Source organism: Vombatus ursinus, unplaced genomic scaffold (assembly GCF_900497805.2).
Source record: "Vombatus ursinus unplaced genomic scaffold, bare-nosed wombat genome assembly UNPS02015088.1, whole genome shotgun sequence".
Lineage (NCBI taxonomy): Eukaryota > Metazoa > Chordata > Mammalia > Diprotodontia > Vombatidae > Vombatus > Vombatus ursinus.
This window is the reverse complement of record NW_020954866.1, coordinates 11,599-28,583: the sequence shown is the minus strand read 5'-3', so window position 1 is coordinate 28,583 and position 16,985 is coordinate 11,599. Positions and strand designations below refer to the sequence as shown.

The 16,985-nt window shown below is 39.0% G+C and overlaps 1 protein-coding gene across 1 annotated transcript; it reads right to left on the bottom strand.

Annotated features, from left to right (window-relative positions):
• Positions 1 to 7,121: 7,121 nt before the first annotated feature.
• Positions 7,122 to 16,652, bottom strand: LOC114031142 (maltase-glucoamylase, intestinal-like). The gene is made up of 6 exons (XM_027846159.1): positions 16,617 to 16,652; positions 15,390 to 15,514; positions 13,110 to 13,198; positions 10,659 to 10,708; positions 9,419 to 9,592; positions 7,122 to 7,219 (listed from the first exon to the last, which is right to left on the bottom strand). Exons 1-6 carry the CDS (start codon positions 16,650 to 16,652, stop codon positions 7,142 to 7,144), a joined length of 552 nt encoding a protein of 183 aa, XP_027701960.1. The 3' UTR covers positions 7,122 to 7,141.
• Between the last annotated feature and the right edge of the window lie 333 nt (positions 16,653 to 16,985).

Sequence of the window (16,985 nt, the reverse complement as noted above, 5' to 3'; positions counted from 1 at the left end):
GGCCAGATTTGAACTCAGATCCTTCTGACTCCAGGGCCAGTGCTCTATCCACTGTGCCACCTTGCTGTCCCTCAATTCCAAAGCTCTTAAGAGAGACGTTGAGAGTGATCTAGTATCCTTTCTTTTGACCACCATTTGTCAATGCTTCATAAACTAGTCAGAGGACTTTTAGAGGGTGGGGGTGGAAGGCATTTCCTGGTATCCTTTAAATCAGACGACTCTATATACCACTTATTCAACAGGCTCGTTAACCACATTAATTTTTTAATCTCAGTAATTTCGTTAATTTTTAGTCCCCACATTAATGTCCACATAGGCTGAACCCCTTGGACAGGGGCTCTTTTACAATTCATGACAAATCAGAAAAAGTTTAACCTCCCTCCCCCTAACCAAGACATTAACTCTACAGAAAAAACACTGAGATTGCAGTGAGAAGACATGGGTTCATGTTCAGTTCAACCACTGTAGGCAGATCACAAAATCTCTGTGTCTTAGCTTCCATATTCTAAAATGAGGGGTTTGGAGTATATAACCACTATGATCCTGATTTCCAGATTTAAATCAATGATCCTATGATCAAAAAGCTAGAAACTTAGGCAAAGAACTCCTTATCTAGCAGTTTCCCAGATACTCTCACTGCTGGGACAGACTCAAGGATTTAGAAGAAAGAGAGGTTGCTGCATATAAGAAGTCCTTATGAGTTAGAGACTTCTCCAGTCAATACATAAGGGGTTCACCTTCCTCTCTGCCAGTGTCAATTTCAATCAGTGGATGACCTCAGGGTTGGCCATCTCTGAGAATTCTGTCTGCTACCTTTTTTTTTTTCCCCTTGACTTCTCTCACTGAGTAAATAATAGCCTAGATTTTTCTGGGACTCCTAAACATTCAAAGTTTCTGTTTCCTCAGGATCCCCAAACTCCAAGTTCTATTTTATCTATTCCAAGGAGAGTGCAATTAAGAGAGGGAAAAGATAAGTCTGCCCATTTAAAAGACCAGAAGGTTGATGCACCAAATAGGGAAAGTGTAGCAACATTAAAAAAAAAAAAATGCAACGCACTGCGTAAAGAAAGCAAAGTTCCATACCTCCTAGCCCTGTCTGTTTCCCTTCTGGCTTCTTCTTTATTCTGGTTCCTGGGGAAGCAGTAAGCGAGAGTAACAGCTGATGAAGCCCAACCCCAGTATTATCTTCACTTTATTGCCCCTGAAGGCGGGCAATTGGAGGAAAGTCCAGCATTGTCCACAAAAAGCTCTCTCTGCCTGCCTTTGTGTACTCTGTTCCCAATGCTTTCATTGCCTATTTCCTTGAATTCCTACTTAATTATTAAAGTCCAACTGAAATTCAAACTCAGGATCTCTCCAGTTGGTAATGACTTTTCCTTACCTCTTACCTTGAACAGAATTCAGCCCCCTTTTTATTCAATTATGCATTATTTTATGCCAGTTGTGCACATCCTCCTGCTAGATTGTAAACTGTATGAGGGCAAATCTAAATTTTACACTTGCTTCAGCACCAACCTGGCACGATGATTCATACAAAGTACTTATCATCATAGATCTAGAATGAGAAAAAAAAAAACCATAGAGGCTCCCCATTCACTTCCTGTTATGATGTAAACTCCTGGAGAGCAGGGACTATTTCATTCTTGTATTTGTGTTGCCTTTGCTTAGTGTAGGGTCTGGCATATAGTAAGCTCTTAATAAATGTTTGTTTATTAATTACACATGATGATCATGAGGCCCCAGGGGTGAATCAGCTTGCCAGAAGACACAAAGGAATAATCAAAGTAGGGTTTTGAACCCACATCTTCTGACTCCTTTCTCTGGCTAAGTCTGTTCATCTCCACACTATACATCTGGGGGTCCTTTAGCCAGTTCTCATTTGCTATAAACTCAAGGATATTCACCATCTTCACTGCTTTTAAGAATTGCAGTATCCGCTCACAAGTCCACCAATAATGCATGTGGCTTAGCTTGTTCTACCAGTGCCTATTTTACCATAATCCCTGTAACATTTATCATTTTCCTTTTCTAATTATTTTTGTCAATATGATGAGTGTGAGGTAAAATCTCAAAAATATTTTAATTTGCATTTCTCTTAGTGATAATTTGCATTTTTCTTATTAGTAAAACTTTTTTTTTTCATATGGCTATAGATAGTCTGGGGTTTCTGATCATTTATGAATTGAGGAATAGGGCTCTTTCTTATAAATTTGAATTGGTTCCCAATATATCTTGAAAATTAGACTTTATCACAGAAACTTGATACAAAGATTTTTTTTCCTAGTTGTCTCCCTTTCAATCTTAGTTTTCTTAGAGTTGTTTCTGCAAAATATTTTTATGTAATCAAAATTATCCATTTTATCTTCTGTGGTCCTCTATCTACTTGTTTGGTTATGAACTTTTCTTTTATCTACAGATCCCACAGGTAATTTTTTTTTCATGTTTTTCCAATTTGCTTGTAATATGACCTTTAATATCTAAACCACATATTCATTTGGAGCTTATCTTGGTATGATGTGTGAGGTCTTGGTCTAAACTGATTTCTACCATATTTCTTCCACATTGCTGTCCAATTTTCCCAGCAGTTGTTCTTTTTTAATCAAATTCTGAGTAGCTAAGGTCTTTCTTTTAAAAAAAATTTTATTAATTTATTTTGATTTATCAACTATCACTTCATAAGCTTTTGAGTTTAAATTTTTTTCTCCCCCTCACACCCCAAAGAGCACAATCTGATATAGGTTTTACATATGCATTCCTATTAAACATATTTTCACATTAGTCATGTTGTAAGGAAGAATTAGAACCAAAAGGAGGAACCACAAGAAAGAGGAAACAAAACAAAACAGAAGAAAAAAATGGCAAATAGTATGCTTCAATCTGCATTCAAACTCCATAGTTCTTTCTTTGGATATGGATAGCATTTTCCATCATGAGACTTTTGGAGACATCTTAAATCCTTGCATTGCTGAGAAAGGCTAAGTCTATCAAAGTCATCACATAACATGGCTGTTACTGTGTACAACATTCTCCTGGTTCTGCTCACTTCAATCAGCATCAGTTCATACAAATCTTTCCAGGTTTTTCTGAAGTCAGCTTGCTCATCATTTCTTATACCACAATAGTATTCCATTACATTTATATACCACAACATGTTCAGCCATTCCCCAATTGATGGGCATCCCCTAAATTTTCAATTCTTGGTCACCATAAAAAGAGCTGCTATAAATATTTTTGTCATGTGGGTCCTTTTCCCATTTGTATTATCTCTTTGGGTTACAGCCCTAGAAGTGCTATTGCTGGGTCAAAGGGTATGTACATTTTTATAGTCTTTTGGGCATAGTTCCAAATTGCTCTCCAAAATGGTTAGATCATTTCACAACTTCACCAAAAATGCATTAGTGCTCCAATTTTCCCACATCTCCAACATTTATCATTTATTTGTTTTGTCTTGTTGGCCAATCTGATAGGTGTGATGTGGTACCTCAGGTGTTTTGATCTACATTCCTCTAATCAATAGTGATTTAGGGCATTTTTTTATATGACTATAGATGGCTTTAATTTCTTCACCTGAAAACTGCCTCTTCATATCCTTTGACTTCAAATCAATTGGGAAATGACTTGTATTCTTATAAATTTGACTTAGTTCTCTATATATTTTAGAAATGAGGCCCTTATCAGAGACACTGGTTGTAAAGTAAGGTCTTTCTTTAACAAATACCAGACTACTAGATTCATTTGCTTTTATGTGTTGTATACCTAATATACTCTTTTTAAACCATTACCATATTGTTTTGAGAATTACTGTTTTGTAGTACAGTTTGAAGTCTGACACTGATAGTCCTTCTTCATTCCAACTTTTTACCCATTCTTTCACTCAAAATTCTTGACTTTTTTTTGCCTCTACATCAATTTCATTATTACATGATATATCCAAATTAACAGAACAAGAAAAGAAAAATTAAACAACCCAATTTCAGAGGAAGGAATTGAATGAGTCATAAATGAACTGCCAAAAAGGGGGGAAACAGCATGAATCAGATGGATTCATGAATGAATTCTATCAAACATTCAAAGAACAATTAATTCTAATATTACATAAACTGTTTGTTTATAGCCAAAGGTATCCTCCCTAATTTGCTCTATGACATAGTACACCATTGACTCACACTGTGCTGAGCTTTGAAGGAAACCAGGAATTCTTCAAAATGGAATTAAGAAGTTTGAGTTACTAGGGATATCCTGAGAAAAGGAACAGAGACAGAAGACTCCATCTCCACACAGGATACTCTATATGGAGTATCCACACTCCTGTATGGAGAAGAAGAAGTTCTACTTGGCTGAACTATTTAGTGTATGAATATAAATAATAAGGCTAGAGAATTGTGTTGGGAGTTAGGGTATGAAGAGCTTTAAATATTGATCAGAGGAGTGTATATTTGATCTTTGAGGGAATAGGGAATCACTAGAGTTTGTTGAGCAGATGAGTGGCGTAATCAGATTTGTGTTTTAGGGAATTGCTTTTGACTGCTCTGTGAAAGGTGGGTTAGAGAGGACATGGACCTGAGACAGAGACACCAATGAGGAAATCATTGCTCTAGTCCAGGGGACAGCTGAAGGCTTAACCTGGGATGGTGACTTCATCTGTAGTGACGAGACAGATTTGAGTTAGGTTGTGGAGGCAAAATTGATGAGACTCGGTGACTGATTGGATATATTGACATTCATCCACCCTTTTCAGCAGCAGGGGAAGTAGTGCAGTTAGGCTTGATCACTTGAATTTATGAAGATCAGCTAGGGGTTTGCTCCCTATCTCCCTACTTAGCTAGGGTATTCACCCCCCATTAGCCATTTTTGCTGTGTCTTTTCTAATTTCCAAATCATTCTCTTTGGTAGAGTAAGCCAACAAGCCCTTTTCTGAGACCCTTTCAGTTCTGGATCTGTGATCCTACAATCCTAAGGAGTCACAGTCCATTATCATTATCCCATCTACCCTGAGAAGTGGCCTTACCTCTTCCTTGAACCTCCTTTTTCCCAATACAAATTTCCTTTTTATTGCGCTTTGCATCTTTTCTGTCACAGCTTATCCTGACGCCTTATGTTGCTTCTCAGTAATTGCCTCTTCAATTCCTCCATTTGAGACTGGTTTATTCAGGCTATCTACTTTCTGTCTGGCTAAACATATTTTATACTTTTTTCCCAAATCTTCATCCATTTATTTTCTTATTATCAATTTTGTTGGATGATTCTTCCTCCTCCTTCTTCTCTTTCTTCTTTGTCTTCCTCCTCCTCCTGATCTCCCAGGCTAGAAGTACAGTAGCCACATAGCCACCACTACGAGGCCCCAGAACCCAATCCCACTGCCAATCAACACAGAAGTTCTGTTGCCAACCTGGGTTTCTTTGTCGTTCCTCAGGCAGCCTGGTGGCTTCTCCGTGTGCCGCCATTATGTAAGAGAACCGTCCTTACTATAATAAAAATAGCAATGAAGAAAAGAAATATGATTGAAGATGTAAGCCTATACAGAGACTAAGGGAAAAAAAAAAGATATTCTTGGCTAATGGTTGAGTTAAAGAACAAATTATAGAAACAATACAAAATTATACTAAAGACGGCAGCAGAAATAAAACACCCAAAGTTATGAAATGTGGCCAAAAAAGATGCAAACTTTTATTTCTGAGTACATATTTACAAGAAAAAAAATAAATGTAATTATTTGAGTTGGCAAAAAAAAAATTAGAAAATGAGAAAGAATACAACAAAAGCTAATTGAAAAAGAAGAATCAATGGAAGTAAAGGAGAAATGACCCACAGGTTTAGGCTGAGTGTGTAATATACTTTTAATGCAGTAATACAGAGGAAGAGATATATAATTTAAATACTAAATACATTGCTGCAAAAATAAATTCCATATGGCATTTTTTTTCCTTTAGGCAATTGGAGTTAAGTGACTTGCCCAGGGTCACACAGCTAGTAAGTGTTAAGTGTTTGTTCTGAGGCCAGATTTGAACTCAGGTCCTCCTGACTTCAGGACTGGTGCTCTATCCACTGCACCATCTAGCTGCCCCCTACATGGCATTTATACTGGCTTCCACTACTTGTCACTACATTCTATAAACCTGCTCCAATCCCTCTCTTGTAGGTAGCTTGGTGTATTGCCACCAATTACATTTGTCTCTCTCCTCCTTTCAGTGACATTGCCTCCACTCATCTTTCCATCAGGCCTCAATTACTCATCAATTCTAACTTCCCATCTTTCCCTTCCCAAACCCTCCACTAGTCCTTCTCTTCCTCATTAATCTTTTTTTTTTTTCCCTTTTCCCCCACCCTACCATGGTCTCAATATACATTTTCTCCTCCCCTTAACAAACACCAGAACTCCTTGGATCTCTCCTGGTGTCCAAAGTGACCTCCTGGACCTAAAGCTTTCTTGGGCCAAGATTTACATCATCATAATAATAATAACTAGCACTTAAAAAATATTTGTACAAAACCAAAGTGTTGTACATGTTTTGTCACTTAATCCTTACAACAACTTTGTGAGGTAGGTGCTATTATTATCCCCATTTTACATATGAGGAAACTGAGGCTGGAAGAGGTTATATGACTTGCCCGAGGTCACAGAGTTAATAAGTATCTGAGGCAGGATTTGAACAGAGTTTTTCCTAACTCCATGCCCAACATTCTATCCATTGCATCACCTAGCTGCCTATAAAGGGTGTCCCAAAAGCCTTGGTGGAGTTTTAAGCAATTAAATATTAAAACTTCACTAACGCTCTTAGGACAATAAGGTACATCTTTGGCCAATAAGCAGGTAACATTTTTGGCCCTAAATAAGTCAACCTGGTGAGGCCCTTAGCCACAGTTTGTCTTCAGAAAATGCTGAACAACAGTAATGACACTTCTGTTCCCACTCAATCACAAAGAAAGAAAAAGTAATCTGCCCATGCCCTCTCATCGAGGATTCAAAGCATACAGGGTTACTGATAAAGCCCAAATTAAATTCCATAACACTTTTTTTAAAAAATTAGGTCTGGCTAATTAAGTGAAGTATTAGAATATATAACAATGATTGGCAAATATGTTGATCACAAGGGTCCATAAAGGTCTTCCAGTAACTGGTTCAAGGTCTTGTTCCATACGGTTATGAGGAACTCCGCCACGTCACCACAAAGGGATACTCCAAGCTTATACTGTGTGTAATCAAGTCCATTGAAAGTACCTGCAAAGAACCAAAAGAAGAATATGAGTTCTCTTTCCACAGATCTAAGCATAGGCCAGCAGATTTCCCTCTAGAGTTTTCTATGATAACCACAACATAACCAATGGAGGCAGCACAAGTATTATGATCCTTGTTAAAAGATCAGGAAAATTAAGTCACCAGCTCAAGGTGACCCAGCCAGTAAATGGCATAGCCTGGCCATGAGGCCTGGTCTTCTGACTCAAAGGACACGAATGCAGAACAAGGTATTTCATGCCTTTTCCCAGCTACCTTTTCTCAGTACCACATGACTTCCTATATGAGTTTGTCTCTGCTGGACCACAGCCTAATTGTTTTTTTCCTCCTCCTACTTAGATGTTCTTCTTTCTCCTCTCCATCTTTTCTTCCTATCTCCACCTCCCAACTCAAGAATACCAAGCATATTCTGTTTTTCCTTTTATCTATCATTCTTTTTAAGCAAACAATCCTAAGGTGGTTGAAAGCTATCAGTTCTTGTTGATGTTCAGTCATTTTCAGTCATGTCCAACTCGTCATGGCTCCATTTGAGGTTTTCTTGCCAAAGATACTGGAGTAACTGATTTGTCATTTCCTTTCCCAGCTCCTTTTACAGAGAGGAAACTAAGGCAAACAGAGTTAGGTGACTTGTTCAAGGTGACACAGTTAGTAAGTGTCTGAGGCCACATTTGAACTCAGAAAGATAAGTCTTTCTGACTCCAGGCCCAACATTCTATCAACTGCGCCACCTAGCAGCCAACTGATTGTTAGCTTGTTATAATCTTGTGTCATTCCATGAGTATGAGCCTGCATACTGTGTGTGTAGTCCTCTATCATCTTTGGGAGAAGATAGGGGAAACTGTTTGTTATGAAAAATGAAATAAATGTATAAACAATAACAAACATTAGAACAAAATACAGAAGAACACCTGTATGGAGATCAGTGTGTTCAGGAAGTACCAAGAGAGGAAGATGGGGGAACATTTTACAATGGACAAATAGGTGGAGGCTTTCAATTTGTAGTGCGTGATTTGGATGGGAGTAGTTACTAACACTAAGAGACAGTTACTTTCCACTAGGAAAGAGTGGAATAAGATATGGTTCTCTTCAACTTCAATCCTCTGGCATTTGAAGTCCTTAACAACCTGGCCACAATTTACCTTTCCAGCCTTCTTATGCCTTACTGACTCTCCTTTCTCACACTCGATGGTCCAGACTAACTAGCCTTCTTACCATTCCTCACATATAACCCTTCTACTACCATCTTCATACTTTTGCAATGACTATTCCCCAGATCTAGAATACATTCCCTCCTCACTCTTAATTCTTAGAATCATTCATTTCCTTCAAGACTCAGGTCAAACACCACCTTCTACATGAAGCCTTTTCTCATGCCTACCCATCCCTATCTAAACCACCTCATATTCATTGATTTAATATGCTATATATGGATTAAATGAGGTAATTGTAAAAGTGCTTATCACTGTGCCTGGCTCAAAGTAGGTACTAAATAAATGTTTCTTCTTTTCTATTATATATGCCTATATATGTATGTGCATGTATGTATGTGTATATTTATGTCTATATGTATATATCTACATTTAGTTATATCTATATCTGTATCTATGTATATCCCTATATATACACATATATATCTTTTTATATCTATATATAGATATATATCTCTATATCTCTATCTATCTAGTTTCTCACAACAGAATGCAAGCTCAATGGGAAAAGGGGCATTTACTTTTCTCTTTGTTTCCTCAGCTCTTAGCACATAGCAGACTCATAATAAATGCTTATTGAGGGTTTTGTTTTTCTTCCTTTCTCGATGGATCAGAGAGTGAAAGGTGGGAGGGAGAGAATTGAAAATAAAATTGAATTTAAAAAATAAATGTTTGTGGAATGACTGATTGATTATTTCTCCTGGAAGTCAATCTTCCAGGTAGTTTTTTTTTTCCTTTTTCAAAAGTGGCCATCTAATGGAGACTTTGTCCAAATTTCTAGACTTAGGAATGAAATGTTAGGATTAACAGCCTCGGTCTCTCCCATGTATCCCATTTTCCCTTTCCCAGTGAGCCTGAGCTAAAGTGGTAGGAGTTATGGTTGGGGAGGTAGGGCACCAGGAAGGCAAACACATGAACAGAGTTCCAAGGGCTCACCCCTTAGACATTTCACTAAGACCATTCATTAGTCACAAACCTGTGTTGTCTGGTCATGCTGAAAGTTGGTTAAGGGGAAATTTTGGTGGTTGTAAGTAATATCGACGTGGGTAATAGGGGCAGTGCCTGCTCCCCATATGTAAATATAGCCCAGCCACAGTGGTCTCGTGGCTACGACGTATTGATTGTGAACAATGTGGTTCTCCAGTTTGTTCTGTGAAAAGAGAGAAACATTGGAGATGGGGAGGAGAGGAAATTATGAAGCCACTTTATCTCACTTCATTCCCCTTCATTCCTTATCGAATAGCCTACAGTTACTACAAATACAATCAGTCCATTTCTCCCTTTCTCAAGAATTTCTTTTTCCTTCCTACTGACACAGAAAAGTGGTATTGAATTACCTCTATTTGCTGATGGGGAAACCAAGGCACTACTAGTTAGGTCAAAAAATGAAGAAAATTTCAAGGTCACTGCCTTTATCCTTACCAGGATACTATCACGGGATAACCAGGGCTATCTAGGTGCCTAGCAATGAATACATCTGTATCGCCTGACAGGTATCTACTGACTCAAAGAACATTTAGTGAGCACCTGTTCTCTGCCTCAAACTTAACTAGATCCTGTGAGAGACAAAGTCACTGATTTCAAATTGTGGAGACTTAAATAATAGACCTACTGGGTGGGAAAAGAATTTAGAAATAACTTAGCCCAGCCTTCTCAATTTACAGATGAGGAACCTAGGTCCTAAAGGAGCAAACTGACTACTCAAGATCATATAGATAGAACTCTGGCCCTCCAAGTTGATGAGGAGAGAGAACACACTTACAAATGGGGAAGAATCATAAGGCACTATAGAAAGACAGAGAAGGCACACTTTAAGGAAGCAGCTTGGTTCAGGGGAGAGACCATGGACATTATGAGTCAGGAAGACCTGAGTCCAAGTCAGACTATATGATCCTAGCTATATGATCCTAGGCAAGTTACTTAATGACTCTCAGACTCAGTTTTCTCATTTGTAAAATGGAAATAATAATAGCACCTACCTCACATATTGTGAGGATCAAATGAAATTATATAAAGGGATATATAAATAACAGCTATTGTTATTAAGGAGTTGCCTGAGGCACACATTGGTTACATGACTTGTCCAGAGTTACACAGCTAGTATTAAAGGTGGGTCTTGAAGCCAGGTTTTACATATTCCCAGCCTGTGCTCTATCTACTGGACCATCTCTGCAAATGGTATAATATGGGCCTTTAATATCATTAATAACACTTACCTGTCTAACAGAAAAGTTTGCCAAGTAATACCATCCTTCTTCATATGTATCTGCAGATAAACAGTACATTCAAGAGGGTCATCACGTATTCTCTGACTACTTCCCAGCTCCAAGCTTCACCTATCACCGCCTCCCCCTTCCATTCACCAGTAGGGTCAGAGGGACTTTGAAGGTATATGAACAAAAACATTCCCATTGAAAGCCAACGTGCTGAGTGACTGGAGGACACTTTCCCTCAAACACCTACATCTCCATTACTCTATTCTCTCAATTGCTCCTTACAGTGTTGCAATCTCCTTTTTCTCCATTTTATACCTACTCTTTGGGTATTGATGATCATGTCTACTGGGCATGGCCATTGCCATTGTTAAATCATTATATGGTCCCAGTGTGATATAGAAGTAAGCAAAAATGCCTCTTGAAAAATTAATTCAAGTTTATTTTCCAACCAACTCTCCAATGTTGGGATGTGCTATGGTTGTCAATAACAAAAGGAAAGAGTCAGGAGCCTAGTCATGGGAGGAGCTACAGATTAGAAGAGGACAATCAGAGTGAAATGAATGTGGGAGAGATAAGGGAACTCTGGTGGATTTCAAGGTCAAGCTGACCTGAGGATGCCATGAGAAAACGGAGGAAAAGATAACAAGATTTATTGACTCATTAGATGAATGGGAGGAAAGCTCAAAAGAGCTCTGGGGATCATGGGCATTTGGGCTCTATTTAAATGCTTTAAGGATCCATGATGATTAAAAAAAATTCCAATTACATGTAAAAATGTCTAAGGATTCATGCTAATTTTATCGATACTGATACTTCCTCCCCTGAGGCAGATCACAATACCTCCACATCTTACTAAACTGTCTTCTGGGGTTGCTGTGGCTGAAATTATAGTAAACACTCTCCACGACCCTCTGGTTCTGGGTTTGGCTAAAGTGATCCTGAGACAACTGACATGGGGTCTTAGATCCAGAGTGAGAAGGGACCTCTGAGGCTGTCTTGACCAACTCTCTCATTTTACAAGTGAAGAAGCTCTCAAGAGATTACATTACATAGGTAGTAAGCATCAGAGGCAGGTTTTGAAGGCAGGTGGTTTGACTCCAGAGCCAAAACTCTTTGTCCTATTTCTCAAGTAGATAGATACGTGGAAATCCCTGACCTAAGCTCATCATCCCTGAAGAATCCCTAGTATGATAGGATTCCTAAAGCATTTGTTTTGTTGCTAGACTTTTGAAAACCCAGGTGATTCTCTTCACTAGCAACAAGGCAACAGGATACCTTCTTGGTGGAGCAAACATGTAACTGGAAGAATTTTTCGTGTATTATTTCGTGTAGTAGTTGAGGGTGGTTGGGCTTACCCATAGATCATGACGCTTTCCTCTTATTAATTAGAAGGTTTCTGATGATTAAGATATAGCCTATTTAGAAGCTACAAATAAAACATGACCACGTACATGACATGTCTGTATCCAGTCACTGCTTAAACTAACAATTAAGGTGTTAGTCGGGTGATGGTGGTGCTACTTTGGATTTATTCTCACTACACAATACCACTGCCAACAAGTGCTCAGGAAAGGTAAAGTGTGTTCCACATACTCCAGGGGACCACTATGTTGCTCCTAATAGCAACAACTACTTGGGAGAGAGAACAAGTGTTTATCTCAGCTACAGCTGGGGATAAAACTACCACCAGTACCACCAGGAACAATCATTATGCTTCTGCCAAAAAGGTTAGGTTTTTCCTGATCTGGATGGGACCACGTGTTCCTCTTTCAGTGAGCCTTCCTAGAGTACACTAATCCATCACAGCCATGACTTATGTAAGGGGCTTATTAGCCACATGAAAACTATGTCCCAGTAACAAAGAGGGTACTTGGGCTTGTTTTGCAATCTGCTTTCCTTTCTTTTTTATTCTTTGTCACAAGCAATGGATTGATGGAGAAGGGAAAGGAGATATAATCAGAAATAAATAAAATATATTAATTTAAAAGATATTAATTAAAAAAAAACCTTTTCTTATAAGACTTCATTCCTGTTTCTTGCTGTGGTAGTAGTTTGGGTAGCTGGGCCCTGGGGAGTAACTTAGGGCTTATCTACCTTTAACTGGGTCAAATCTCTAGACATACAAATTTTCTGTCAATAATAGGATAATGGATGGAAGAGACCTTAGAATTCATCAAGCCCAATCTTTCATTTGATAGATGAAGAAACTGGGGTCCAAAGACATTAAATTACTTGTTCAGGGTCACACAGCTAAGCAGGATTTGCACCCACAACTTCCAGACTGCACATCTAATGCCCTATCCAGTACACCATGCTATGGCTAGACCTGGCTTTAAAAATAAAACTTTATAAGTGGTTTGAGCTTGAAGAAGAAAAGGACAAAATAGTTCTGTAGCATGTATAAGTCTTCTGATGGGGCAATTAGACTTTGCCTAGGCAGCCCCTACTCACTGATGCTCTGTCCATCATCCCAGAAGAGCCAGCCTTCAGCTTTTCCTTCATCATCCAAGGCAGCTGTGAGACTCATAGGGTTTTGCCGGCTGTTAGCATAAGAAAAAATGGTTACACTCACACCCACCAAGTACATTTTAGTTATAACAATAATAGTACTAGCTAGGATTCATATAATGCATTAATGTTCACAAAGCACATCATATATGTTACCTCATTTGATCTTTACAACAGCTCTCCCCCACATGCTACTATTATCCCCAATTTTCAAATAAGGAAATTGTGGCAGATAGCAGTCAAATGATTTGCCTAGGGTCATACAGGTGTTTACCACTAGGGAAAGAATTGGCAAACCACTCCAGTATCTTTGCCAAAAAGCCCCATGGACAAAAGTCCACAAGGTCACAAAGAGTTGGACACAACTGAAGCATTTGAACAACAACACAGTCACTAAATGTTGTAGGCAAGATTTGAACTCAGGTCTTCCTGACTTCAGGCCCAAAACTCTATCCACTCTACCACCTAGCTGTCTTTAGAGCATATGATATTATGATACATTTTTGCAAGGAAGGGAATTAAAATTAAAATTTGTTGTTGTTCAGTCATTTCCAACTCTTTGTGACCCCATGGACCACAGCATGCCAATACTGTCTTTGGGGTTTTCTTGGCAAAGATACTGGAGTGGTTTGCCATTTCCTTCTCCAGTAGCTTAAGGCAAATCAAGGTTAAGTGACTTGTCCAGGGTCACACAACCAGTGTCTGAGGCTGGATTTTTAACTCAAGTCTTTATGACTCCAAACCCATCTCTCCATCCACTGAACCATCGAGCTGCTCAAATATTCAAGTTAAAGTGCCAATAACATCAGTCTACTCCTATATGTGTCCTAATGTATCCATCTACTCATGTGCGACCTACTATTTCAGGCTGGCTAATCCAGCCATTCTTCATCTTACTATCCAGGCAACTTCTCACAAGCAAAGTTGATGATATACATGTATCCCTCTACTCCACTCTTAGTTTCAGTTCTAGAGCCATAATTAAAACAATCCAACTATATTACAACTTCTACTGGAAAGGGTGTATCAACCTATTCCCCTAGGCTCCACTCACCATCCTTCCATTGCTATAACTTACAAATAAAAGTACCCATCGTTGTCCAGTTTTTCCCTACCTGTGCTGTCTCTTTCTGTTAACAATGTAAGTGCCTTGAGGGGAAAGACTATTTTCAATTTTGCATTTGTATTCTCAAGGCTTAGCTCATTGGTTAGCCTACGTCATATCTGAAGCTTCGTGACCCCATCTGGGATTTTCTTGGCAAAGATTCTAGAGTGGTTTGCCATTTCCTTCTCCAGCTCATTTTACAGATGAGGAAACTTAGACAAACAGGGTTAAGTCACTTGCCCAGGATCCCACAGCTAGTAAGTGTCTCGAGGCCAGATTTGAACTTGCATAAAGTCACGAAGATGAGTCTTCCCAACTCCAGGTCCAGCACTCTATCCACTGCATTACCTAGCTGCCTAGCTTGGCCAATAGTATGTGCTTAATCAATGGCTTTTAATTCATCTAGTCCAGCACCCTCATTTTATGGATCAGAAACCAAAACCTAAGTGAAGTCTAAGGTGTAGCCCTAAGCAAGTAACTTAACCTCTGTCTAGTAGAGCTGGGATTCAAACTCAGGTACTGATCAGAAAACCAGTACTCTTTACATTGTGCCTTAAGAAGTGATAGGATCATAGATTTCAAACTGAAAGGGGCCTTTGAGGCCAGTTAATCTAATGCTCTCATTTTTTAGATGAGGAAGTTGAGGACCAGACAGGTTAAGTGAATTTGTGCTATGGTAAAGGTAGGATTTGAACTCAGGTCCTGTGACTCTATATTCAGCTCTTTTTCTACTGTACCATGCTGTTTCTTATTATCTTTGGCCCTAGAATCCGTAAATCCTTTATTGGATATGCCTTAATGGCTTTAAAAGCATTAGCCTTCCCAGCATCCCAGAAACATAGGAAATGACAGCAGAAGGAGAGTTAACATTTTATTCAAGATTGCCATGAATCAGGTGACAGCCATTTCCCCTGCCTTCCTGCCCCAATCCCAAAGTCCAGCAGCCACTCCCAAATTTTACCTCTTTTCAACCAAAACTGAGAATGATTTATAATAGTCAAAGAACTTGGTGTAAATTGAGTCAAGGAGTTGCTACACTCCATTAGAAATTAATGTTGAAATTAATGTCTCCTAGGAAAGGTGGTGTACATAGGGAAAATCTCAAGTCTCTTACTCACCTGTAGTAGGTGTTATTGGCGGGTTCTTGCCATGGAAGGATGTAGCCCCCACGGACATGAAGATTAATGTGGTTAAGGGGAGCTAATAATACTGTAAACTGTCTCCTCAGTCTTATGTCCAATCCCTGTGGCAAGAAACAGGAGGGGATAATGAGAGACAGTATTTGCTTAAGTATTTCACTTTAGCTGAGTAATAACATGGCAGAATAAAACAGTTTCATGCCCTCCTATTCATTTTACTGGACTTTATTCAGAGTGACACATAAGCCACATAGAGGCACTGCTACACCCTGAACTAGTATGCTTCCACCTGGGAGATCTGTCCTTTGGTATTTACCTTTCTCCAGTCCTAATTTCAACTCCCCCACTGTCCCATATCCACTGAATCTGCCTATCACCCTAAGCGAAACTACAACCTTTACTTAACTGAAATCTAAAGGCAGAGTCAGAGAAGAGTGACTACCTAACCTGGACATCCAGGTCAACTGTTTCATAGTTTCCCTCATCATCAAGTTAGATATTCTACACATCTTTAAGCTTAAAGAGACACTACATATCCTTTACCAACCCTTATTTTTTAGCTCTTGTGCCTGGATCTTTATTCTTGTATCTTCTGGAAAAGAACAAAAACAGAACACACAAATATAGGCATTGAAAATTCATTCTGTCCAACTCAATTGGGCCACAGCTCAGCAGTGTGTTGGGACCATGGTGAACATCACAGTCCAATTTGGCCAGACCATAGAGCAAATCATGGAGAATATGCAGAAAGTAAGTTGGGACCAAAGTATAAATAGATGGTCTTCAATGCCAGGCTATGCCAGATACAACTGGGAAAGTTTTTGAGCTTGGGGGGTAACATAATCATAAATATACATTATGAAAATTCTGGAAGAAAGATTGATAAGAAGAGAGACTAGGTGCAGGAAGACAAGTTAGAAGGCTCTTGCAATGCACCAATTCTAATGGAACAAGAGTCTAAACTAGTGTGGTCGCAGTGGCAATGGAGAAAAGAGGACAGATATCAAAGACAAAATGGAGATAAACTATTCAGGACTTGGCAGTTCTTGGTGGGGTGGTAAGGGAGAAACAACAATCAAAGATGACTTCAAGGTTTCAAGTCCAGGTTACAGGGAGAATATGGCAGCATTATTAATAGAAATAGAAAAATTTGGAAAAGGGAGAGTTTAGAGTGAAAGATGTGCGATCTGTCATGGTCACATTTACTGATGCTGACGTCAAACAAACAGTTAGAAATTCCATAGTGAGTGTGGGTCAGGGCTACAAACATAAATGTAGAAATTATTCACTTAGAAATGATAGTTCAAGCCACAGAAATGAGTAAGATCACTGAACACATATGGAAAGAAGTAGCCATGGAAAGAGCCTTGGAAACCTCCTCTGTTTTGGTATTCAGAGGAGGAAGAAGGTCATTGATAAAGACAGACAGAGACAAATAAATCAGAGTGGTAGTAGGTGTGTGAGGAAATAATGGAAGAAAAGAAACCCAGGCAAAACAGACAGCCAAGAAGGATATGATGCAACAAAGAAGGGCAGTAACTGCAAGGACTGAGAAAGGGCCCTGGATTTGGCAAT

Excerpts from the sequence above, each read along its gene's own strand:
- LOC114031142 (XM_027846159.1), bottom strand. The coding sequence starts at position 16,652 with ATGGAATTTCTAACTGTTTGTTTGACGTCAGCATCA. Across the intron at positions 10,709-13,109 it reads GGATGATGGACAGAGCATCA|ATACATATGAAGAAGGATGG; the intron begins GTGAGTAGGGGC and ends GTTTATCTGCAG. Across the intron at positions 9,593-10,658 it reads CAAACTTTTCTGTTAGACAG|AACAAACTGGAGAACCACAT; the intron begins GTAAGTGTTATT and ends CTCTTTTCACAG.